General features: G+C 45.9%; 1 protein-coding gene across 1 annotated transcript; it reads right to left on the bottom strand.

Annotated features, from left to right (window-relative positions):
• Window positions 1–11,558: 11,558 nt before the first annotated feature.
• LOC146833185 (keratin, type II cytoskeletal 6A-like) lies at window positions 11,559–20,519 on the bottom strand. Its single transcript, XM_085600842.1, has 9 exons — window positions 20,006–20,519; window positions 19,564–19,781; window positions 18,305–18,365; window positions 18,046–18,141; window positions 15,890–16,054; window positions 15,299–15,424; window positions 14,504–14,724; window positions 13,439–13,473; window positions 11,559–12,670 (listed from the first exon to the last, which is right to left on the bottom strand). The coding sequence occupies exons 1-9, from the start codon at window positions 20,417–20,419 to the stop codon at window positions 12,471–12,473; spliced, it is 1,536 nt and encodes a 511-aa protein (XP_085456968.1). The 5' UTR covers window positions 20,420–20,519; the 3' UTR covers window positions 11,559–12,470.
• Window positions 20,520–25,483: the final 4,964 nt, after the last annotated feature.

The following is a 25,483-nucleotide window of genomic DNA, read 5'->3' as shown; positions in this document are numbered from 1 at the left end:
CAGCCCGGCCCTGGATACTACCACCCCGGCACTGAGCGATAACCCTCTGGGCCTAAAGGTTTGCAATCTGAGAAGACAGCTGTTGTCAGGGCCGGACTGGCCGTAGTGGGCACCCGGCGTTTCCCCGGTGGGCCGCCAGGGTGGGGGCTGGTTTTGGATCCCTGGGAGCCCGTTTTTGGCAATATTGGCCCCCTGTAACAAAATCGTCCGGGGGTGGTGCCGCCCGAGCAGTTTGCCAGGGCTGGTTTCGGCTCTCAGTCCGGCTTAGCAGGCACTGCACACTGGTAAACACAGTTCCCCTGGTGGGTGCACTCCTTATCCGCTTTCCAGACTTTCAGGTTGGTGGCAGCAGACACTTTGCACTATGTTGGACTCTCTCCATATGTTTATGCCTTCAAACCTTCAAACTGTTGTAAGGAGAAGAGTCTCGTAAGAAGGTGGAATAATAAGGCACTAATTACATTGTGAGACATAAACTAATTAACATTTCTTATGCAAGACGTAATATGCACAAGTGAAACGCTGCTCTTACACCTCTCTGCGCACACTACATTTAAGAGAGATATTTCTAAAGAGCTACCATATGCTCTGAGCAAGTCGAATGCTTTCTGTTTTTTTCCAGCTGCTGTAAATAATTTGGGACCATCTGCACTCTCTAGACTCGCCCTGATTTTCTCAGCAATACTTTTCAAACATCCAGTAATTGTGGTGGGTTGTTTATAGCGATTTCAGCCTTGGAACTTCCATTTTTATGTCTTCCTCACCATCGACCATCAAGAACACGTTTTCTGAAGCAATCTTTAATTTTAAACAATAATGCACCACGCACCGCAAACAATGTTTACAAATGTTTCACATCTTTTTCTGTTACGGTGTGAATTGGCGCCTTAAGTCTATTGTGAGACAAACCCTATGTCAGAACTCGATGTTTGTAAGACATAGTGGCGAATGGTGTCCTCCAATTCACCGTGCTTCCGGTGACTGCATCGTTTGTTGCACTAAGAAGTAAAATTCACGTTGGTTGCTTGGGCAGCAGAGTAAGTTTGTAGTGGACATGTTGATGGCTGTGCGCAGCGCTGGCTTTAGTACTGGTGGCACCCTGTGCGGCAATGTTTGTTGGCGCCCCCCCATGACCACCTTGCCATGGATTCCCTCGCTACCACCATTTGACAATGCTCACAAGTCTCCATAACCACTGTCTCTTGGATTCATTTAGTTTTATAGCGCCACTCATACTAATTTAAGGTGTCAGAACACTTTACATCACACATACCTTGTACCGAGACAATCATGCGTGTAGAAATCAGTTTATAGGAATGTTACATAAGACAGAGGCCTAAAAGGTGTAGGAGTCACATGCCATCCATACTGGAAAAGCACAAATTCAGAATTTAAAATGTAACGCCATTGTTAGGGATTTTCTTTGATAATAAGAATTGATTCCTACCCAAATAAACCCTTTTTGCAATATAAGGATAAGGAAAGACTGGGCAAAAAACATGTAGTTGTAGTATATTCCTTGCAGTTTGCATTCAGGCAGCATTTTGAGGACAGTTAATAGCTCATTACCTCCACGTCCCTCCCTCGCTTCCATTACTTACGCATTGAGGCACCCCTGCCTCACCAGACACCCATACCACGTGATTTATCACACGGGGACTATAAGTAGCCCCCTCAAGCCTCCTGTTTTCTTCTTGTCTCACCTGTTGACACGCGCGTACCAACCACTGGCCGTTTGAGGTGCTGCGGTCTTCTTCTAATGGATTTCTTCGTTTGGATTCTTCGTGGGAGGTCCTCTCCCTCGTTGTTCTCTGCCTACGGGGCCTGGCGGTGCTGGCCTGGGCAGCGCGATGACTTTCCTCGCCGCGTCTGGAGTACCGGTGCGCTCTTGACGGCGGAACGGGCGGGGTCCAGCTGACGGAGTCACCCGTCCTGTGTGGCTGGGGCTGTCTTTACGGGTTGGAGGCTGGAAGGGGAAGCGGCAGCGGTGGGGACGGCAGGGATCCTCGGCTGGCTGTTTCTGGTCCTGATTACAGTAAGGGCCTCTTGTGAGGTAGTTTTTTATCCTTTATTGTGGGTTTGCTGCTTGGATTATGTTTTTTAATCCGCTTTGCCTCATTTCTGTACCTCCCTGTTATTCAGCTCCCTGTTTAAATCTTCTACTCGGTCCATGGCTCTGCTGTGCTTCTGGTGGTTGTTTCGTTCTGGCGAAGCGTACTTCCGGACGCAGTCTTCTGGGGTACTGGACATGTTTGAGGCTGCTGTGGATCGCGGTCCGTGAGCCAGGGTCCCTGCTAAGCGCTAGTCTTCTCGTTCTGCGGTGGGTCCGGTGGACTCGCGCTCTGAGGACTCTTCTTCCTCGGGAGCTGCCAGGCCTTCTACCTCTTCCGGGCAGTTTGTTCAGCAGGAAGAGGTTCCTGCGATTCTCCGACCCTTTAGGGACTGCTTGGGGTTTTCGCCTTTCTCTGCTCCTGAGGGGTCGAAGACGTATTTCCGCTGTGTGTTAGGCCCCCCGTTCTCGCTATGCCCTTTCATGGAAGCATGATCATGGGGGTTACAGCAGTAACTGTACTCCCTAGTGGAGGGGGGGGTCTCTCTTCCTCACTCTGTTATGGCTGGTATTTATTTGTCTTCTGCGGCACAGTTGTTCGTGTCTGTCTTTGGATGGCTTGCCCTGGTTATTCAAGGGGTGACGGACTGCTCAGGCTTGCTTTTCCACATGGTGCAGCAGGCCCTACTCCTGGCTGACGTCTCCTCGGATGTGCTTTGTTCTTCTGCCGTGGCTTCTGGTTCCTTGGTCCTGGCTCCTGGGTCCCTGTGGATGTGTGACTGGAAGGCAGATTCTTCGGTGGAGTCCTCTCTCCTTGGTATCCCATTTGTTGGCTTGATGCTTTTTTGTGTGCAGTTGGACTGTTGGATCACGGATGCCTTCGATGACTGTGGACTTGCTCTGCCTTGACAGGGCAAGTCGTCGGCTTCTCTCTCTCTCCACTTCTGGATTCTGACTCTTTTCTCTGCGTCTTCTTCCGGTCTTCCCGGTGGTCCTCCAATCCTTTTCAGGTCGTTGGCGTACGTTCCTGCCCAAAAAGGCATCTGCCGTGGTGGGTCCCAAGTGTCTGTCGGTTGTCTTCACGCGGTTGTCCTGACAACGGCGGCGACGTGGCCTCTTGGCCTGTGGGTGTGAGGCTGTTGTTTTTCCTAGATGCTTGGTGGCTGGATGTGTGGGATTGCTGAGCGCTGAATATTGTCAGGAGAGGTTGTCCTATCAACTTTGTCGCTGTTACACCGAGTTGGGACTCCATACGTGCGCCTCTCCCTAGGTCCCCGGCGATGCGGAAGGCTATTCTGGAAGGGGTTTGGGATCTTCTGGCTCAGAAGGCATTCGTACTGGTCCCCCATGGGAAGTGGGGTCAGGGTTGTTATTCCATTTTGTTTCTGGCCCAGAACTTGTTGGGGTTTCCGGCCGGTTCTGGTCCTCAAGAGGGTGAATGGTTGGGTTCGGACCGTTCACTTAGAAATGGTGACTTGAATTGAATTGAATTGAAGAAAATTTATATTGCGCAAAACAATAACCCGCAGGTATCAAGGCGCCTATTAAAGAGGTAAAAATATCAATATATCATCTTACGCATAGGCTTGCAGGAAGAGGCAAGTTTTAAGGGCACTTCGGAATCTCTGTAAGGAGGGCAACGACCTGAGATCCAAAGACAAATCATTCCACCATTTAGGAGCCAGAGTAGAGAAAGCCCTACCACCCCACATGGCTTTTCGTATACGGGGGACTGTGAGAAGCAATTTCCTGGAGGAACGCAAGTCCCTTCCAGGAGTGTAATGAGAGATGATAGAACCAACTACCATAATTTCCTTGCGATGGCTCTGTAAGTCATACATAAGACTTTAAACCGTATCCGGTATTCAACCGGTAGCCAGTGCAGTGTTCTCCTAGCCAGAGTGGCCGAGGAGCGTCTAGGGACATCCAGAACAAATCTGGCGGCGGCGTTCTGGACTACCTGCAAGCGCTGCAGCAGGCCTCTGTTCAGCCCTGCATACAGCGCATTACAGTAGTCCAGTCGTGAGCCGATAAGGGCGACCGCTACTTGCTTTCTGGACTGTAGGGAAAGATACTTCCTGATTCTTCGTAGGGTGTAAATTAAGCCCCAGCAGGTAGAGATGGTTCTGCTAACCTGTCCGCCCATATTAAGGGCAGGATCTATCATCACCCCCAGATTTCTGGCAGATATCGTGGGGGAAGGGCATACTCCCAGCGAATCAGGCCACCAGCTGGCTGACCAAGTATCCAGATTCCCTCCAAACACCATCACCTCAGTCTTCTCCCCATTCAGCTTAAGCGAATTTTGAACCATCCACTGACCAACTGCCTCCATACAAGATCTAAAATTGGAGGCAGTTGGTACGTCTGAATGGGAGAGAGAGACGAGGATCTGGGTATCATCTGCATAAGAGACTACCTCCATCCCGAAAGCTCTGATTAACCTGGCCAGTGGGGTCACATAGATGTTGAATAGGGTCGGACTAAGAGCCGACCCCTGCGGGACCCCACACAGCACCGATCGGGATGGAGATAAGAACTCTCCCAGCTTGACTCTTTGTTCCCTTCCATTTAGGAAGGAGGTCATCAGATCTAAGGCTGCGTCTTTCACCCCCACCTCCCTCAAACGATGTATAAGTATTGAGGGGGAGAGGGTGTCGAAGGCCGCGGTTAGATCCAACAGGACCAGGAGGGTGGTCTGGCCCCCATCTACTCTGGTGCGGATTTTATTAAGCACAATAGTGAGGTCCGACTCAGTACTGTGTTCCCTCCTGAATCCGTGCTGGGAGAAGTCCAAGCAGCCCGAGCCTTCCACAAAGGCAGCGAGATGCTTGTTGAGATGTGCCTCAAGCATCTTCGCAGGGGCTGGGAGCAGGGAGATCGGACGGAAGTTTTTTAGGACCTCCGGATCAAGGGAAGCTTTCTTTAGCAGAGGTTTAACTACTGCACTCTTCCACTCCAAGGGGAAGATGCCCTCTCTCATACACCGATTCATAATTTCTAGTAGAGGTGGTAAGAGAGATTCCCTACACTGCTTAATGATCTTCAGAGGGCAGATGTCTAGTGGGGAGCCAGAGTTGGTTTTGTCGAGCAGAATCTCCAGATCTTGTAGGACCAGCGGGGGAAAGGAGTCGAAAGTACTCAAAGGGGAGATGCCAGATGTAGTCCTGTCCCCCTCAGCCAATCCAGAGGGCCCACTGATCGAAGCTTTTTGTAACTCAAGAGCTAGATGGATATCTTGTATTTTTGTATGAAAAAAGGAAGCAATTTTATCGCACAAATCTTGCGAGGGAATGACTGGATCAGATGTTTGTAGGTTGACCAAAGAGTCAACAATTCTGAAGAGCTCCTTTGGCGAGGAAAGGGAAGTTGTCATGGCCACGAAATAGTTTTGTTTGGCCTCCGCTATCTCAGCCTTCTATTTCCTGACCAGGAGCCTATGAGCTTCCTTATTCTTAAGATCCCAGCTAGCATGCCAAAGCCTCTCCATCCTCCTAACTTCTTGCCTAAGGAGTCTAAGGGATTCTGAGTACCATGGGGCAGAAGGTCTCTTCCTGGCTCGACGACGAGTCTGTAATGGGGCCAGTTCGTTCAAGGCCTCCGTAATAACCCGTCCAAAATGCCCAACCGCAGTCTGAACACTATCCAGGCCCGCGGTGGAGAGACTACCAGCCCAGGGAATAAGGGAATCAGACCTGATGTTTCTGAAGTTTCTGCCAGTCCCCATGGTGTGTTTCCCTGCTTTGCTGCCCTCATTCTGAGGGCATTCCAACAAGAATGGGACCGCAAGATGATCAGACCAGGACAGATGTACCGGATCCTTAACGATCAAACGATGGTCATTGGAGAAAATACCATCTAGAATATGGCCTGCATGATGGGTAGCCCCGCGGACTCGCTGCGTGAGTCCACACGACGCCAGGGCATCAATGAGACAGGAAGTATCTGTTAAATCATACCTTTCTAAGTGGTAGTTAAAGTCCCCAAGAATGGAAAAATTTTCTCGACCAAAGTAGGGCTCCAAATAGTGCAGGAGATTACACAAAAAGTTGGCCCTAGGGCCAGGAGGTCGATACAGTAATATTCCATTGAAAAGGGGGCAGCGCCCTTCCTTTATCACAAAAAAGAAAGCCTGAACACCATCCAGAAGATCAGGTACAGGCACAGTGTGACATTGCAGGTGATCCTGATAGAGAATGGCTATCCCCCCTCCCATTCGTCCCTGTCTATCTAATCTGGCCAGGCAGTATCCTTCCGGGACCGCTTCAATCAGATCGGGGCCAGATGAATCTTTAGCCCAGGTTTCAGTAATAAATACTAATGCCGGCTTTCTATCCAAAACCATCTCTCTGAACATTATTTTATTCTTGACCAAAGAGCGACTATTGATCAGTATGCCATCTACTCCCACTGTCCTAGGGCCATTAACGACAGGGGGATTACAAGGGAGGCGGAAGGGGAAGGAGGCGAGTTTGCCCAGCGAACACGTATACTGACAATCGCATGGTAAAGGGCGAAGAAACTCGTCTGGTTCAAAGATGTGTGAACATCTCTTATAGCGAGGTTTCAGGCGCAGCATCTCCTGATGCGTATATCTCCGTGAGGAAGCCTCAACCCCGTTCACATCCAGAGTCCAGCCGCCCAGCGCGTCCTCAGCGCGGACGGGCGCAGACGGCCTGGACTCTGGCGTGACTCCGGCGTCACTATGGCGTCCCCGATGCGCGTACACGCTGCGCGTCATGGCCAATCAATAAAGTAGCGTTCTAGCCCGATCACGTGACGGTGCCAGCGAATGGCTGCAGAGTGCTTCCCACCCCAACCCAAGATGGCGTCCCAGACAAACAGAGCGCGGGGACCGGGCCGCCGAAATGGCGGTGAAAGCAGCCAAATTTTAATGTGCAAGGATGCGGTCCGGGAGTAGGAGCACAGGTAGGGACAACAATAAACTATTTTGCGCAGTTGTAGACTGGTACAAACAGGGTCAAAGTGAGTCTAATTATAATTAAATTAAACGACAGAACGAGGGCGGTTAAAATAATAGCAGCGTCTGCCAGGTAGCGCTATGAGCAGGCAATATTAGGAGCGAAATGCTCTCGCACCCACCTTAAATATGCGCTATGATACAGCCTCTAGCCCGATCACGTGACGGTGCCAGCGAATGGCTGCAGAGTGCTTCCCACCCCAACCCAAGATGGCAGTCCATCCTTCCATTGGTGGGGGTCCTGGCCTTCATGGCGTCTTTCGCTCTGCAGGACGCCTATCTTCCTGTTCCAGTGGCTCGGGTGCATCAGAATTTTTGCGATTGGCGACTCACTCTTCCGGTTTGCGGTTTTGCCTTTCGGGCTGAAGTCCGCTCCGCGGGTCTTCACCATGCTTCTGGCTCCATTGGTGGCCTTGGTCCCCGCCCAGGGGTTCTTCCTCCATCCTTGCCTGGAAATTTGGTTGGTTCATGCTCCCTCATTCCAATTGGGTCACACGGGGATGGTTCTGGCCGTTTTGAGGGGGCATGGCTTTCTTATCGATTTGGGGAAGTCGTTCCTTGTTCCATCCCAAGATTTTCTCTTCACTGGGGCTCGGTTTCGGATAGATTTGGGGATGGTCACTCTACCCGAGGTTCGGGTGGTCTAGTTTCAATCTCGCATCCTGTCTCTTCTGTCCGGTCCAGTTCAGGTGGCGGCTCGTTGGCTCCGGGTGCAGGGGGGCATGGTGGCTTGGTGGCCTCGGTCTTTCTGGTTCCATGGGCCCAGTTTCATTTGCACACGCTGTTGGCTGACGTTCTGGCACATTGGTCTCCCCGTTGCCTCCCCCTCTCTTCTCCGATTCCGGTGACCCCTCAGTTCAGAATGGCTCTGTGTTGGTGGATGGTTCGGGATCATCTGCTGTGAGGGGTCTCTCTCTCTCTCTCCTCCGGCTCCCGTGGTGGTCACCATGGATGCCAGCCTCTCGGGGTGGGGGGCCTGGCTGGGGATTCATCAGACCAGGGGCTTCTGGTCAACCTCACAGGCCAGGAAGTCATCGATTTGGAGGGAGTTGGAGGCGGTCCGTTGGCTCTGTTGGCCATTTCTCGGTTTCTGCTGGGCTCCGTTGTTCTTGACGGGACGGACAACATCGCTGCCATGGCTTACGTGCACTGGCGGGGGGGGATAAGGTCCTCATCTCTGGCTCTGGTGGCGTTGCAGTTGTTCAGTTGGGCGGAGTCTCATCTGGTGGTGCTCTCGGCTGTTCATTTTCGGGGGTGTCCAATTCCCTGGCGGATGCTCTCGGCAGGACCATCCCGTCCTCTGTGGATTTGTGCCTCCATCAGGAGTTGTTTGTGGTACTGAGGATGCGATGGGGTGTTCCGGTGGTGGATCTCTTTGCATGTGTGGGCGATGCCAAGGTGGTCCGGTTTGTCTCCCGCAGTCGGGTGGGTTTGGCCTGGGTGGTGGATGCTTTCTCCTGCCCTTGGCCTTGCGGGCTTCTGTATGCTTTTCCTCCCTTCCCCCTTCTTCTCTGCTTCCTTCTGAGGGTCTGATCCTTGGGGGCTCTGGTGGTTCTGGTGGCTCTGGCTTGGCCTCGTGCCTCCTGGTTTCCTCTCCTGGTGGAGATGGGGTCAGGGGTGGAGTGGTTGCTGCCTCTGTCTCCGTCCCCTTTGGTATTCCCGGTGTTGCTGCGGGAAGTTCTGGCCAGGATGCGCTTGGCGGCCTGGTGGTTGGACGCTTGGGTCTGCTACGTAAAGGGGTTCCGGCTGGCATGGCCTGTACTCTGCTGGCGTCTAGGCACCCGTCACCCGACAAGTCTTACCTGAGGCACTGGCGTTCTTTCAGTCGGTGGTGTCGTGACAAGGGTTTGGTCCCTGCTTCCTCTTCTTTCTTTGAGGTGATGCAGTTTCTCCGGGAGGGTGCTGCCTTGGGCTTTCTGGTTTCTTCCCTTCGTTTGCAGTGAGCTGCGATTCAGGCGTTTCGAGCTCTTGGGACACTCTCTCGGATCCTGATGGGTTGGTTGGTCGCCTTTTTGAGGGTTTGGGTTGTGTTCTTCCTACCCCTCGGCGGCTTTTTCCCACCTGGGATCTGTCTCTGGTCTTGGACGCTTTGATGTTCCCTCCCTTTGAGCCCTTGCTTTCTGTGGCCCTGCACCTTTTATCCTTATTGACCTTCTTTTGGCGGCCATTTCCTCTGCTCGCCGCCTGGGTGAGCTGGGTGCTCTCTCTTCCAAACTCCCTTTTTATCTGGTTTTTGAGGTCAGGATCTTTTTGAGACCAGTGCTTTCCTTTCGTCCTAATGTGGTTCCCCGGTTCCGTAGGGATTGGGAGTTGGTCCTTCCTTCCTTTTTGTTTTGATTCCCCGTCATCAGAGTCTGGGGTGCGGCTGCACTCTTTGGATGTTCGGAGGGCTCTCCTGGTCTATTTGAAGCGGGTCGCTCCTTTCCGTCTCCGTGATTCGCTTTTTGTTACTTTTGGGCCTATGTGTCGGGGTTTGCGTCCTTCTACTCCTTCTTTGAGTCATTGGGTTCGGTCTCTGATTTCTTTGGCGTGCACGGTGGTGGGGCACCTTTCTCCTTTGGGGGTACAGGGTTGCTCCACTCGGTCCATGGCGGCGTCCTGTGCGAAGGTCCAAGGGGCTTCCGTTTCTGAGTTTTGCCGGGCTGCCACCTGGGCTTTGCCGTTGTCCTTTGCCTCTCGTTACTGGATTGCCCGGGAGCTTGACCGTGCTGATGTTTTTGGGTACAAGGTTCTTTCCGCTATGGTTCCTGTATAGTGGTTTTCCTTGTTGTCTGTGTTTCTTTTGATAAGCCTGTTTTTGCATACCTTCTTTGGTTGTCCTGTTTGGCTTTGTACATCTCAATGCGTAAGGAATGGAAGCGAGGGAGGGATGAGGAGGTAATGTCTCAATTACTTACCGGTAATTGCATTAACTGAGTCCTACTCCCTCGCTTCCATTCCTTACATCCCTCCCTCCCTCCCTGGTAGTCAAGGCCAACCTTTTGGTATGGTTTCGGTCTATGTGGTATTACAGGAAGTTTGAGGGGGGTGGGGGCTACTTATAGTCCCTGTGTGATAAATAATGTGGTATGGGTGTCTGGTGAGGCAGGGATGCCTCAATGCGTAAGTAATGGAAGCGAGGGAGTAGGACTCAGAGCAATGCAATTACTGGTAAGTAATTGAGACACTGCTCTATATTAGGATTTTAACTTTAAAACTGCAAGTACCAAAAGGATCTCTCTGACAAAAGCAATAACCCATTGACCCATTCATAGTGTCTGCACTTTGTGATCTCCATGGGACCCGTTCTTTGCATCAGGCAAATTAGCCTTCTGCTCTATGATGAGTCAAAACGTCCTCTACCAGACAAGGCTCCGGTCTCTCTCCACAAAGAAAATTAATCACTGGAGGTATCGTGACATTTTTATTGATGCTTGAACATTGCTGGGACAAGGAAAGTAGCATCTGGTGCTTTTAAAACAATAAAATAGAGCCCCCACCCCAAGTCAGCACCCTGTGCAGTCGCACCGATCGCACCGCCCAAGAGCTGGCCCTGGCTGTGCGTGTGGAAATGTTTGCACACTGCCTTGTACCACACCCCTACTGTATACACAAACAGATTCTGCCCTCCCTTACTCCCGGTCGCGTCCAAAGTGCAGACTATCAGCACTGGGAGAGAAGTATCCTAGACATTTTTACAGAAAAATGATTCCTAAACTTGAGACATTCAGATAAGGGCTGGGTGTGGTGATTCGCCATTCCTGCCCAAAACACTGTAGTTTCTTGAAAGCTATATGATGCTTTTTTGTGTCAACTAGAGTCTGTTGAAGGCTGTGTGCATTCTGTGTGAGATTGTCTTAGACTCTTATGTACTACAATGTGTTATCACTGGTTGTGTGCACTTCACACAGTGTGAGTATGCCACTTTTGCTGCAGCCATGATAAGATTTAAATGGCTCAAACTGAGAATTGAAGAGAGAATAATGGGTGACAAAAGAAAACTTATCAAGATTAGTGCATATGTTAAGGAGCACTTCAGTGGGAACAGTTGTGAAATAGCTTTGTTCTATTCCTTCAGAACCGTATTATGCCACAGTGTTGTGAACTTTAGCAAAAGCATACCATGCCTCCATAGGTAGGTGTTATAAATGAACGACTCAGTCACAGACCTTAATTACAGCCCTTTCGCTCAGGAGGAGGCTGGTGGAAAGTGTGGCCGTATCTCCAACACCTTCGGCTCCGTCAGGTAAACTCTTTTCTTAGTAGTTATCGAACAAGCTGGTAAAAGTGTGGACTTTTGAGGGGTGCCTTATTTTGGATATTCATTGATCTATTTGAAGTGCTTGTATTCCACCTTTCCTATACTCATTGTCAACAAGTCAATGTATTATACTGCTGGTGGTGGTGTTGGCCCCCTACGAGAAGGACTAAGTTACATTTCTTATAACTTTACTTTATCAGTGCATCACAGATTCTACTACTTTCCAATTGTTGCTTTTGCCCTATTAGCGAAACCAAGAGTTGAAACACAAAGACTAAAAACACAGGTTGAATTTGAAAAGCAGTTTAATAAGAGACACAAGAGAGTTGGGAGCTCCCAGCCCTGAGCACCGACAACCAGCAATACCAGGAAGTTTCTATGTACATAGGACACCAGGGAGCCCACCGGTCTCGTACGCTCAGAAATTGAAGTTACACAAGTGTTACATGTAGAAATCATGAACCGTTGTCTAAATGTAGATTGTGGGGATGAAGTGCATATCCTATAAATTCATAGTATTAGAAAGAAAACAACAAAGTTTAACAGAATTGTAAGGTCCATCACTCAAGAAGATAGGACTAGATCTTTCTTCCGTCTTTGGCACTTTACACCCCACGGAAGGCAAATCAATTATATATTTTGGCCTTTGGTTTCTTTGTCAATAGACAATCCTAAAAATTCTTCCTAAGTGGCTCTTAAATGGGTCCTTTCACCACTATGATCTTGACATACAGCAGGTAGAGCAACAGGTGAACACAAGATTCCCTGGTGTAAAGAGTGCGAAGACGCTCAAGTAAAGACAGAAGTGCAGCAATAACTAATTCTGTGGCATAGAGCCTAAAGGCATCATGGCTCCACCAGCAAAGGGAAATGTAAGAATAACAGCCCACTGCAATCACCCCCTCTCCTTCCCTCAAATACCACTGATTTTCTCAACATAAAGATTATCTCCACTTCTGACCCCCAGGTGAGGTGTTAAGTCAGTAGGAATGTATATCTGCTTGGTGGACTAGCTTGTGTAAATACTTTGTCTGACCGTGGGATAACACAGATACTGGCAGCTTGAGGTCTGCAAGTAAAGTCTTTTTTGATGAGGGAGATATGGAGGAGAGGTGGGCTGGATGGACTCCAGGGGGTCAGTGCTGCAGTCAGACGGCAGGAAAGCTCTTCTTTCACGTGGGGTCTGGCAACCTTCTGACTTAATAAAACTTCTTCTTGGAGGTCGAGGTTGTTGAGGCCACGGCCACTGAGCTATAACTCTGCTTGCTGTATCCACCGGCTCCTTGTCCATGGCTTTGTCCACCGGCTCCTTGTCCATGGCTTTGTTCACCGGCTCCTTGTCCATAGCTTTGTCCACTGGTACCTCCTGGAGTGGGATTGTGAGCACTGCTGACTACCGCTGTAGTGAAAAACAGGTCACAGTTAACCGTCTGAAATTAACTCCTCTATTAAAAGAGAACAACATCTTGAGAGCGCTGGCTTTATTTCATATCTACAAATTTGGGGGCATATTATCAAGGACGGCGTTAAAATTAACGCCGCTTTAGCAGCAGGAAACTGCAGCTAAAGCAGGGCTTGATAATATGCCGCAGAGAATTCCAATAGAAGCCTATGTTCACACCAGAACATGGACTTCTATTGGAATTCTGAAGGGCATATTATCAAGCCCATTATCGCCGCTTTAGCGGCAGTTTCCTACCGCTAAAGCGGCGATAATTTTAACGCCATCCTTGATAATATGCCCCTAAATGCCTACGCTCCTCTGGCACTTGCACAATCGACTGTCACAACTTTAGGGATAAAGGCTCATTCCTAGACATTGGCTGCAGGTTAAAAACGGGGAATTAACAAATAGGATAACTTGGTGCTGAGTCTGATCCTATATTCGAGATCCCTGGTATCGGTTCTAGAGAACATATCAATGCCTTGCTCAAACAATAAGTGAACACGATTTCTATACATAGAAAGATTTGCTATATGGGACACCATTGCACTGAAAGCAGAGCCATGGTCAAACGAAGCTGCTGAAGGGCAGGCGGATACAATTCCCCATCCAAGCTTCTTTCATCAGCTGGTGAGCTCTAGCATTTGCAACCATAACAAACATGACACAAGTTTAAGGATATGAATATAGGTACAGGTGCAAACAATAGTGAAATGCACTTACAGATGCTAACAGAATTTTGAATCTCGCCAGACATTCTGAAAAATAAAGAAAGTAGAGTTAGTTTAAGGGTACTGCAGCTCTAGTTTTTCTCACTTATAAGAAGATCACTCAGGAACAGCAAGCAGAAATAGTGTTCGACTATTGCTGTATTACGTCAGGCATACACACACCAATGCACAGAAATTAAGGCCATGGTTTCATATCTTCAGGTACCTATGCAAAAAGTTGCCATTCCTTTCTGTTTAGCACAAATGTGCACCATAATGCTTTCTCCTTTTCCTTTCACTCGGAAATGAATACTACTATTCACTCTAATTCTAAATTACCAAATACTGGCTGAAATTTACTTTTAGGACAAATACTATGCATGATCTTGCATCGGAATGAAATCACTGTGACAATGTACTGTCTGTCCGCATCCCTTTTTCCTTTCATCTAAAGATTTGTCCACAAATTTACAATGGCTGTAGTGCTACTAAGAATACTGATTGCCTCATAGACCAAATCTCGTTCTTCAGACACAGTGTAAAGCTTATTCATTGGAGGGTGTGGCCTAAAGGCTTCACTACTTTTGGATTAGACTGCCAAAGATTATCTGGATTTATATTATTCTGTGACTATGACACCTTCTCGAAGACCGCCACTATAAGGACTGCATCATTACAACTGTGCCTCTGTGTAGCTGCTCCTTCCCTTATTACTGCATTCACTGGGCAGATGCTGGAAGGGCCCTCAATTCGAGTGCAGCATCAAGTGCAGAATAGAATGGTCTGGCTGTAGACCTAATCTTTGTTCATTGTATATGGGGCTGACATTTATCAGAAGCGAGGGCGCACTGTGCTGCACAGTCCGCTGCCTGGTCACATTCCCTGCTGCCGGCTAGTCTGTATGCAAAGAATCATCAGCTCTGTTATTTTGAAAATCCTACTAAAAAGGACAACAGTGGGAGGGTTTCACAAACCTGGTTCACACACTGAATTTCACATTAATGTGCAGTGGGTGCTTACATGGATTGGACTAGATTGATTATTTGCGTACCCGTGTGACTCCAAGCTGTGCACTCACCTGCTCTCTTCGCACTCCAACAGGGACCTGTAGGTGGCAATTTCTACATCCAAGCCCATCTTGAGATTCATCAGCTCCTGGTACTCCATCAGTTGGCGAGCCATCTCCTCCTTGGCCTTCTGTAGAGCGGCCTCAAGTCCACCCAGCTTTTGCCTGGCATCTTTCAGGGCAAGCTCTCCACGATCCTCTGCCTCTGCGATAGCACTTTGCAGACTTGCGATCTGGGAAACGGAAAACATAGCCATGGTGAGATGTGCTTAATGTCCTGAGAGATATCTGTTTTCAAGCTAAGCAATAGGAACATCTTGTTCAAGTATTTAGAAACATCATTGCTCATGTAGTTAACTTATGGGCAATTTTGCACTTTTCATTGTATCTAACATGCCTAGGAAACTGACGGTTTGAGAAAAAAATCATTGACTTACTGTGATGCCCAATGCAATGCATGTTTAAGTGAAAAAAGAATTGTCTCTGAGCAGCTGAGATTATAAGAACCAGTGCAACAGAGCAGAGAAAGTAATTAACCACGCGCTTATCACGTGAGAAGTGAAAGATGCGCATCTGAAGGGGTAGACTACAGAAAAAAGAAAAAATGAAAATGCTTCATCTCAGCAAAAAGAGAGATCTTGTGGTGTGTTTCAAAGGAACGTAGAGATTTGTCGCTCTTTTAAATTATCTTAATGAGCATTTCTCTTCAGAAAAGTAGGTCTGCAGATGCCCAACCTGTAAATATGTGCATTAGTGGTTTTGTTGTGCACACAGGTAGGCCAGTGTTTTTAAAATTCCATGTCATACCTGTTTTTTCACACTGTCAATTTCAACCTTCAGCCTCTGTATTTGCCGGGTCAGGTCTGAGATCTCATTCTTGGTGTGTTTCAGACTATCGCCATGTTGTCCAGCCACCTCCTTGAGCTTCTGGAACTAGAGGGTCATAAACAAGAGGAAATTGGAATGAGCCAAAGGAAAACCTCACCTACTTCAAATTTTTGAAAGGAACCCAAGATCTCTAGATCTCCCCAAGTGCAGATTCGAAAACACCACAGGAAAATACAAGCTAAAAATTAAAAAGAGAAAAGTTGTACTACATCAGCTTGTGAGGTCTCCTCACTCTTTTTCAATTGACATGCTTCCTATGATCCATTCCACGGCTGAGATGTTTTAGGTAGTGTAAACATACATAACCCAGGTTTTGTGGCACATACTCCCAATATATAATTTCTCTCTACCCTCTACCTTTATCCTGTGTCAATTGAATGTCTCTTCTGCCTTGAAAGACAATGACAATTAATGAAGTGACATTTGTTCTCATTTAGGGAGCATCCTAAATACTTGATCATTGGTCCACAGTGTAGAGTAAGCGTACTTTGTTATTTCCAGGTCTCATACCTTGTTTGCAAATTCACGCTCCGCTTCTTGTTTGCTCCTGTTTGCAATCTCTTCGTATTGAGTTTTGACTTCTGCCAGGAGGACATTCAAGTCCAGCTGCCGGTTGTTATCCATTGAGAGGATGACCGACGTGTCTGACATATGTGATTGCAATTCGGCCATTTGCTGTAAATCAAATGAAGATGTCGTTTGCACTCAATGTTTATTATGGTGTTTGCTTCACCGTCTATGCTAGGATTTCTATTACCACTGCACCCATCTATGTGTAATCCCATCTAACATTATACGTTCCCATTGAGCAACATAGACAACCTCAGCCATACTGCTAAACATCTGAGTTCAATTCACATCTAAATAAATAATGGTTCAAGCTGATATACAGCACAGGGATGTGTTCACAATGCCTGAAGCCACCAACTTGGTTCAGGTGGTAGTGGTATCCAAAACCAATTTCAGTGACAGAACGATACCGACAATTGGGGAATGTACTCTGCGTACAGCAATTCAGTACAGAAGTACTGTATAGTACAAAAGTACTGGGTCTAGAACTATCGACAGAAACATGATGAAGAAACATGGCGCAAAAGGCCCTGGGAGTGGAAGACCAGTATAGAAATGCATGGTTTCCTGCCATTGCATGCTCAGTACCGACGTACTAGTGGCAGGACTCCTGTGAAAGGGAAATCTATCCAGGAGTACAGGTGAATGCATTCTTGTCACAGCAAGCTCAGTGCAGGGTTATGGTGACCAGGATTTGATTAGAGAGAACCTCAGTGCAGGAACACTGGAGCCCGGACTGTCGACAGAAACTCATTATAGGATTTTTGGGGCCAAGACTCCTGGGAACAAGAGCTCATGACTGAGGAAGTACAGAAGTAGTGGATCCAAGATATCTGCACATAGAAGTTTGATACAGGTATACTGGAGCCAGGGTGTGCAATGGAAACACTCTAAAGGAGTACTGCAGAGAGCAATCCTATTACGGGAAGAGCGATACAGCAATACTGGATGCAAGATGTGTAAGCTCAGTACACAAATGCTGTAGACATGATTCCTGGTACAGAAGCTCAGTACAGAAATACAGGAGGTAAGACTCCACTGAGTGCAAGCTCAATGTGATGTATATTTGGGGTTCCTCTCCTCTCCAGATGAAGCCTGTTAGATCTCCTTCAGTATTACGTCCCACTCCCTGATACGTTTTAGAGTCATGTTCCTTGTTTTAAATGTTGTTATTGTTACTTCTACTGCTACATTAAATTGTTGTTCTATGCGTGCAGCGCCAACATAGTCCAGAGTGACTGAGCGCTATAGAGAACTCTCAAATAAATAAATAAACAAATAAGTACAAAGGTGACTGGATTCTTGTCACTGGAAATTCAGTACATTCCTATGGGAGCAGGACTCATGTCAACAAACCCTCAGCAGGTGAATACTGGAGCCAGGACTATTGTCTGAAGCGCAGTACAGCTGGGCTGAAAATAGAACACCTGCCGACAGAACAGCAGTACAGAAGTACTGGAATGCAGGAGATGGGCTCTTGTCACAGGAAACTCGGTACAGGTTTATACAGCACAGGTTTATGGGAGTCAAAGCTTCAGCCAATCGAAACTCAGCGCAGAAACACTGAAAGAGGACACATTGTACTGGAAGCCAACTCCAGTCATTTGCTGCCCTGACTGTACTCTGCTCAGTGAAAATTCGGCACAGAAATGTGGATTCCAGAAATGTATATCTGATGTAGCGTAGCTATCTAGGCAACCTTAGTAGAGGAAAATGGGAACCAAAAAGAGACTTATTAGTGAGGCTTGGCTAGAATTACTGGAGCTTGCCCTCCTGCCAAAGGGATTTCAGAGTAGGGATACAGAGCCTAGGACTCATGCCAAGAGTGTGGAAAAAGAAAGATGCTGTAACCTGGAATCCACCCAAAATAAAAGAAATAGAGCAATATGATGAAACCTAGAACTTCAACTGGTCGGAGCTCAGTCAGTAGTGATATTGTGCATTTAGAAACCCTGTCAATCTAAAATCAATACTCAAAGTGAGAGTTGCGACGTCTGTCAATCCAATCTCAGTCAGGAGTCTTGGCAATCTAGTATCTTGGTTGTGGGAGGTTAACCGCATATCTGAAGGTTGTAATGCAACATAAGAGAGCTTACCGCCTCATAGATGGACTCGAGGAATTGGATCTCTGAACTCAAGGAGTCCACCTTGGCCTCCAGATCCACCTTCTTAATGTAGGCCGCGTCCACATCCTGCGAAGGGAATATGAAAGGTTATTGTAAATGGTCTCTTCTCTTGGTCTCTATTTCATGTTCCTCCAGGTTTATTATTATTTTGTCAGGCTTGTGCTCTGCATGCTTCTCTTCGTGTGCTTCGTAAGAAGCATACCCCATCACTTGTGCATGTATTGCTTACCTTCTTGAGCACCACAAAATTGTTCTCTGCCGTTGTTCGCTTGTTGATTTCAGTTTCATACCTGTCGGGATGAGGAAGAGGGAGGTCAGTGGTGAAAACAGTAGCTAAGACTTGAAGATGGTCAGAGAGCGAAGCATGCCTACTTCCACGCCTGCATGGTCTGTGGCACTAACTCTGTACCATGCTTGCCTCGGGCACTCTGTCCCTTGCAGAACACGCTGAAGCTTCTTCACTTACACAAGGTAGATTTTTTTTATATAAAAGTCCAACGTTTGAGTTTAAGAAGCAGGCAAGTAATATATTCATTGCTCTGCCTTTGCAAGGGCTCTAATTAAACCTTAGGTTCTATATACTGAAAGTCGTTTTAGTCTCCAGATACTGTTTCTTATTCCCAAAACAAGCCCAACCCCTAAATCCGTGAGCACGCTCCTATAATACAGCGTTGTGGCAAAGGTGGCTTTGAAGATGGGCTCAGGAGATCCGATTTAAACAATCTGGACTATTTATAAAGATTAGATCGGGATTATCAGACTGTAAAATCTACACAGCATACAATGATTGTCTGACCGTAAAACCAACAGTATATGTAGAGAATATCTGGTAGACTCAAAAGAACTAAATGTTACAAACAGTGTGATGACTAGGTTTACTTTTCAGGTATGAAACAGACCGTCGTGAATGTCAGTGAAAGCACTTCCTGGAAGGCAGAATGTAACACCAAATAGCCAATAGCATGAGGTGAAGGTGTTACAGTCATCTAGATGCATCTAAAGCTCGCTTCATGCTCACTTTATGTATTGTTTAAAGAATTGGTAGCAAGAAGTATTGGAGACAGCAGTGTTCTCAAACAAGACATAACAATGAGAGAGCTGTATAAATAAGGGCTATTCATGAGAAATAGCCAATTAAGGTTTGCAATTTGTATTAAAAATATAATATATATTGATCAGTAATTAAATGCTACAGTAAATATGTTGACATACCATCTAGGGTGACCAACCTGTGCCACAGTGAAGACATACATTTTCTATTGTCCGTCTATCCCTGTCTCAGTCAAGAAGCGCCTCACCGCCTCACAGTATTGTACCACATGCGCCTACTGACTTGCTCACACACATTTTAACTTCTATTTGGAGATTGTTTTAAGTTCCTTGGTTTGTAAACATACAATAAATAGAAATACTGTTTATATAGGTCTCATCTACGTTTAATCGGTGACACTAGGTAGGGTCTCACTTGACAAATGCTGTTTTACGTACTTTTTCTTGTAATCTTCCACCATATCCTGCATCTGCTTCAAGTCGCTATCCAAACGGACTTTGCTATTGACCAAATTATCTGCATTTCTTCTGAGGCCGTTGATGTAAGCCTCAAACATGGGTTCAATGATGTCCCTCTTGCTACCACTTTTTTCTTGCTGCTGCAAATAGCGCCATTTGGTCTCGAGCACCTGGTTCTGTTGTTCTAAGAATCGAACCTTAAGAAGAAGAAAAATGCGATTTACTAATGTGATTGATACGAGTTACAGAACTGAAAAGGTGCATGAACCAACAGCAACTTGCATTCAGTGCTGTAAATAATGTGTCCAGGGCTCTAAGATTATTTTAAGCGATGAAGTGAGAGGAATACAGCACTCTCCCATCAGTATGTCTACAAAGGGCTCAACATTTCAAAGATAGGGTATTAAAGTTGGGAGCTTACCTTGTCAATGAAGGAGGCAAATTTGTTGTTCAGGGACTTGATCTGCTCGCGCTCCTCTGTGCGCACCTTTGAGATGGAGGGGTCAATCTCCAGGTTGAGTGGTTCCAGGAGGCTGTGGTTGACAGTGACCTGCTGGATGCCACCAGGAGGGCACGTTGGGAATCCAAGATCCCCCCCTTTGGCAGCACCAGCACCAAAACCGAGCAGATTGCCACGAATAGCATGGCTGCCTGTGGGGATGGAGATCCTTTTTTTCCCACCGAGGCTGTAGAGGCTTCTGCTGCCGACGCTAGCAGCTCCAGAGTGAGAAGCAGAGGAGTAGCTCATTTTCCCTGCACCACCTGCACCACCACCTCCAACAGAAGCGGCGCTATAGTTTTTCCCAACTCCACGAGAGGTCTGCCTCATGCTCATGATGGCTGATTTGTAAGGGATGTAGAGTGGAAAGAAACCTTAAGCGAGTGCAGGGACAGAGGAAAGACTGAAGGAGACTGAACCCCTCTGTTGATAAGCCACAGACGCGGCCCTTTTATCTGTTTGAATTTCTGGGCTTGGTTGCATCAGAGCAAGCCGGGTTAATTGAATGCAATCATGGGTTTGGCATCTCTGGCAGCGCCTATCCTACTCATTCATCTAAACGAATCACACCTATAGAATTAAAAAAAGACTTGCTCTGCTAGCAGACTTCAATCTCCTACCTGTTATCATGCAATCACACTCTTTGTCAATTAGTTGATAAACATCATTTACAAAGTTGATTGTAATATTTCATTAGATGGGTGTGTTTCTCATGAGTGAGAAGGCCCCATGCTTGGACCTGTTCATTTAGCTTTCTGATTCCCTAGGCAGTCAGTCCCTGTCGCTTAGCCTTCATTATGTGTCTGGGATGGAGAAAGAAGGGAAAAAAAATCAGTGATTAGCACAGATGAAGGCGGTCTCTGTTTTACCTTCGAGGTGGTCCCCAGTCTGACCACAAAAAGGTCTTCAAAGTACATTTAGTAGGGTGAAATGGGCAAGGAATATGATCCAAAATCCCTGCTTAACATGAGGGGACCATATAAAGAAGATGCGTTTATTGTCAGGATTCTCTATGTTTGGCTATTAGCTCATGCCTTAAATTAGAAAATGGGCGACAAATGAAACGAAACAAGGGCTGCCTTCTCAGTAAGAAGAACTACACATGGCATGGTCTTATGTGCTTTCTGTCCCAAGCTGACATCTGTCTTGTTATAGTGGGTTACAGAAGTAAGTAGAAAGTTTACATCGACATCAATGGGGACAAGATATATTATTCTGGCTAGCTCATGCACCTTTAGGACACACTGTTATTATTTCTATTTTGTTCAAATATATGACCTCACATGCATAGTCTTGGGGGTACCAACCTCTAGGTCGGTATACAGAGACGTTTTAAGGACTGGGCAAAGTGAGCTCTGGCCCAGGGCTCCAGCCTTTCAAGGGGCCCCTAATAGATCCAACTCTGTTTTACAGAGTCTTGCCAAGATGATCTTGAATAATTCTTAAAGAGATTATTTTAAGTAATGTTTGCCTCTAAATTATTTTTAATGTGGGTGAAGTGTGAGATTCTATTACATACATTTTGCAGAGTAATGTTGTGTTTATGGTTAATGAAACATCCCCCAAAAAGTTTTTTCAGATTAAAACAGGACCTCACATATGAGAAATGAGACGGTGTCAAAGAGATTATTTGCAGTAATATTAGTGAGCTGCTGCTGTGTTACAATATTGAAAACACGCATCACTATCCCTGAATATTAGATGTAAACACATTTAGAATGTGGATGAGTGTGCACGTGCACTACCAGTGACCTGGCCAAAAAAGACAGGAAAGAACTGAAATTGGAAAATAAATTCAAAGCTGTTCCGAGCAGGGGCCTTCAAAATACGTTTGGCCAAAGGCCCCCAAAATTCTTAAGCTGTACCTGTCTATATAATTACACACTGATTGTTGCTTATGACTGTACTCGACAATGGTTCAGAATGGTGTATCATAGTTAGGATTTCACAAAGGTACTCCACTTTTTCACCCTGCTAGAGCTCAAAAAGTATCTTTTGACCAATTGAAATGTGACCTTTTGACATCTTGATTATTTTGTGCATGTTCTTGCTTTTAGCCATTATGCTACCACAGATCCACATTTCAAAGATAACTCAGTCAAATGTTTATAGCCTGCTACAGCTCCTAGTTCACTTGTCACCTTGTTCAAGCCTCTGCAAATTTGGATCCTTCTCTGCATTAAGTTTTAAGGCTTTGAATTCATCCTCACAATCATAGGTCCAAATAAGCTTTGTTTCCTACCTTCAGCAATCACCTTATACCCTAACATTTCTCTGTGAAATTGGGAATGAATTTGCTGTAATATTCACCTGGACCCCAAAAGATGACCACTTCATCCTTGCTGGTTGGGCTGGGCAGGTCATGTATAGCTCTGATTAACTTCTTCCTAGGTCCAATAACTACCAACATGATCTTATGCCTCAGATATCTGTAGCCATTAAATTGAACCTGCTGCACCAAACAGCTTATTGAAGGACATTAATTCTTGTGATTGTGGTGCAGCTTCACCTAATGATAAACTTAAGTCAAGTCTAATGATGAAAAATGTTTGGCCCGATTGATCATGGACAGCATTTCAGTTATACTCAGTAAAGGATAGTTATCCACCACAAAACATTTGTTTCATATCGCAGAAATCCATGCACAACCTAGCCTCCCTGTTGGCCATGCGTGCTAATGCAACAGGTGACAATCACTCTGTCACCTCCACTTCCTCTTCAGCTTTTTAAGCTCTTTGGCCATAGATTCTTTCACTTTACTGGGTACATTCCTGACTTTCCCTGCATTTAGTTGTGGTTCTTCCTTTAGCTTGGTTACATGAATATAATCCTTAGGATATCCCAAATCTTACTTAAATGCTTCTTTGAACTCTTTCTCATAGTCAGACCTTTCTATCCCAGCATGATTAATTCCTGACTGTTCTCTTAGTCGGACTGTTGGTACTGTTTTAAGATCTAAATGAACCATTAAAGCTCTCTCATGAAACCAGCTAATTAATGAGTCACCCTTTATTGGAACCTACATTTACCAAGGTGCATATGTTCCTTTAAATTGAATTCAACCTACAAACTGTCATAGTAATTTGATGGGATTTCCATTAAACACTTGATGTCTATAGCAGGCCTGTACAATTTAACTTATTTAACTCTTCCTTAATAACATCCCTGGGAATTAAGGTAATCTTTACACCTGAATCAAACAACATTTATGTAAGTATTTTCAATTTGCACTTCCTCAATTGTACCATTCATACTCTAACCAATCATTTATAATACCACATCCACACCGGTGTCATCTGTATCACAGTTTACCTCTTGCACCTTCTTTATATTACGTTCAGACCTACTGCACTTCAAAGTGTCATTTCTTGCCACATAAGTTACAGATAGCTTTCCACCCTCTCGTTATATGTTAATTAATTTAGAACTTTGTCTATGGCATGTTATGGTATAGCTTGTCAAATGATGGTGTGGTTTTGTTAAGGGAATGTGGTATGTTGGGAGATCAGATTGAGCGGAGCTGGTGGTAGACGAAGGACGTGCTGTGTGTTTCTCACCCGTGGGCCATTGTAACAACACTGTTAAATAAACCCATATTTATTTAGATCTAGCTGGCTCCCTCTCGTCTTTTCAATGGCAACGAGTGTTTGTCTCAGTGTCTGCCCACTGTGAGTAACTACTACTCTAGAGTAATAGACAGTGTACATTGCAGGAGTCATTTTGTGGAGCTGTTGAGTATACTTTGGGCATTCACCCCTGAATCGCATCAGTTAAAGTTACTTTATTTACCATGGATTTGTGGTTGCGGTGCCGTTTGGAGTGCGATTTGTTGACAACTTTCAAGATCTTTTGAAGTCGGTCAACAGTCACAGGAGGCACATGTGGTTGACGGTGTGGAGTGTGACAGCAAGTAGACACCTCATTCGTCTTCTTGTCTGACTGTGAGCTGCATGCATGGCTAGAGATCTTTGTTCCGGTACTACGCTTGTGCCGTCATCACATTTTTCGTGGTATCTATATTGGCTGGAGTCTAGAGCACATTATTACTTTAGTGTGTTACTGCTGCAAGCCAATTACGTAGGAGGTTGCCATCTTAGTTGAAGTTTAGCGGTATCAGCATTGTTGTCATCTTGGCCATAACAACAGGATCAGCTGATTACTTCAGCAAGTGCAAGTCGGTGAGTCGGTGATTGGCACACCTTTTCTCAGCAAGTCAACGGTTCGGACACCTTTTCTGTTTGCTTGGTGTAACTCTCTTTGTCAGTGCATACGGTGTGTCAAGAAGGTATTTCTGTGACACGCACACATTGGGATAATGTCAAAACAAGATACATTCTCACTTTGATATAATAGTATATCAGTACTTTTGGCAAATATTCTTATAATTTATACATATTTTTGGGAGGGAACTTGGTTGTTTGTTTAATATGGCAAATACTCAAATGTACAATCAACCATCTTTATTTTTAGCAGTACCTGGAAAGCCAGTTTTGGCATGGAAGAAAGGGTTTAAAACATTTCAAAATTACATTGTTGCTATTGATGGTGTAAGTTTTAAACCGGAGAGAAAATTAGTCCTAATATTTAGTTGCTAGGCAATGCTGCCATTTAGATTTTTGAGAATTTGAAGCCAATATTGCCAGCAGAAGGTCAAGGTGATGGGTGGAATATGTTCAAGGAAGCAGTAGCGAGACTTGAGAAAGTTTCTAGGTGCACCAAATGTTATGATTGGTAGACATGTGTTTTTTAAAATAAAGCATCCTGGAGAAGAATCTGTGGAAGAGTTTGTTACAGCTCTGAGAGTGCTAGCTGCGAATTGCGAATTTGGAGCTACAGTGGACATCTCTATCAGGGATTAATTTGTGTTCAATTGTGAATCGAAAAAGATTCAGTAGAGAGTATTAGCATGTCACAATCCCACTCTTGATGAGGTTCTGGACATAGCCAAAGGGATTGAAAGATCTATTCTATCATCAGAAGCATTAACTGTCACTTCGGCAGGTACTGCTAGTCCACCTGTGTGTGTTGTACAAGCAGATAAGACTGTGTTTAAGCCAGGGGATGATAAAGGTGAGAATAAGAGGAGTAAATTCTATTGTTATAGATGTGGGTCAAAAATGCATCTCAGTAACAGTAGTGATTGTCCTGCAACTAAAAGGAGATGTAACAAGTGCAATAAGTTTGGATACTTTCAAAGCATATGCAGAGTTAGAAAGTCAGGTTTGCCTGTGAGTGTCAGTACTGTTACTGGGGTCAATGATAGTTTGGAAAATTTGATACTACCTTTTATGATCCTCGTTTTTTGTTTCATGTAAACATGTTGAGTGGTGGTTTTAAAGCACCTTTGGAAAGTGTACATATTGGGGCAGTTGAATTTGATGTAATGGCTGATTCAGGCTC

This window comes from Triturus cristatus, chromosome 4_2 (assembly GCF_964204655.1).
Source record: "Triturus cristatus chromosome 4_2, aTriCri1.1, whole genome shotgun sequence".
NCBI lineage: Eukaryota > Metazoa > Chordata > Amphibia > Caudata > Salamandridae > Triturus > Triturus cristatus.
Note: the sequence above shows the minus strand (reverse complement) of the source record. Positions and strands in the feature narration are given on the sequence as shown.

Bases quoted from the DNA above. Each gene is read 5' to 3' on its own strand.
- LOC146833185 (XM_085600842.1), bottom strand. From the start codon at position 20,419: ATGAGCATGAGGCAGACCTCTCGTGGAGTTGGGAAAAACTATAGCGCC. The intron at 19,782-20,005 runs GTAAGCTCCCAA...CTTCTTCTTAAG, and splicing joins TTGCCTCCTTCATTGACAAG to GTTCGATTCTTAGAACAACA. The intron at 16,055-18,045 runs GTAAGCTCTCTT...TTTGATTTACAG, and splicing joins TCGAGTCCATCTATGAGGCG to CAAATGGCCGAATTGCAATC.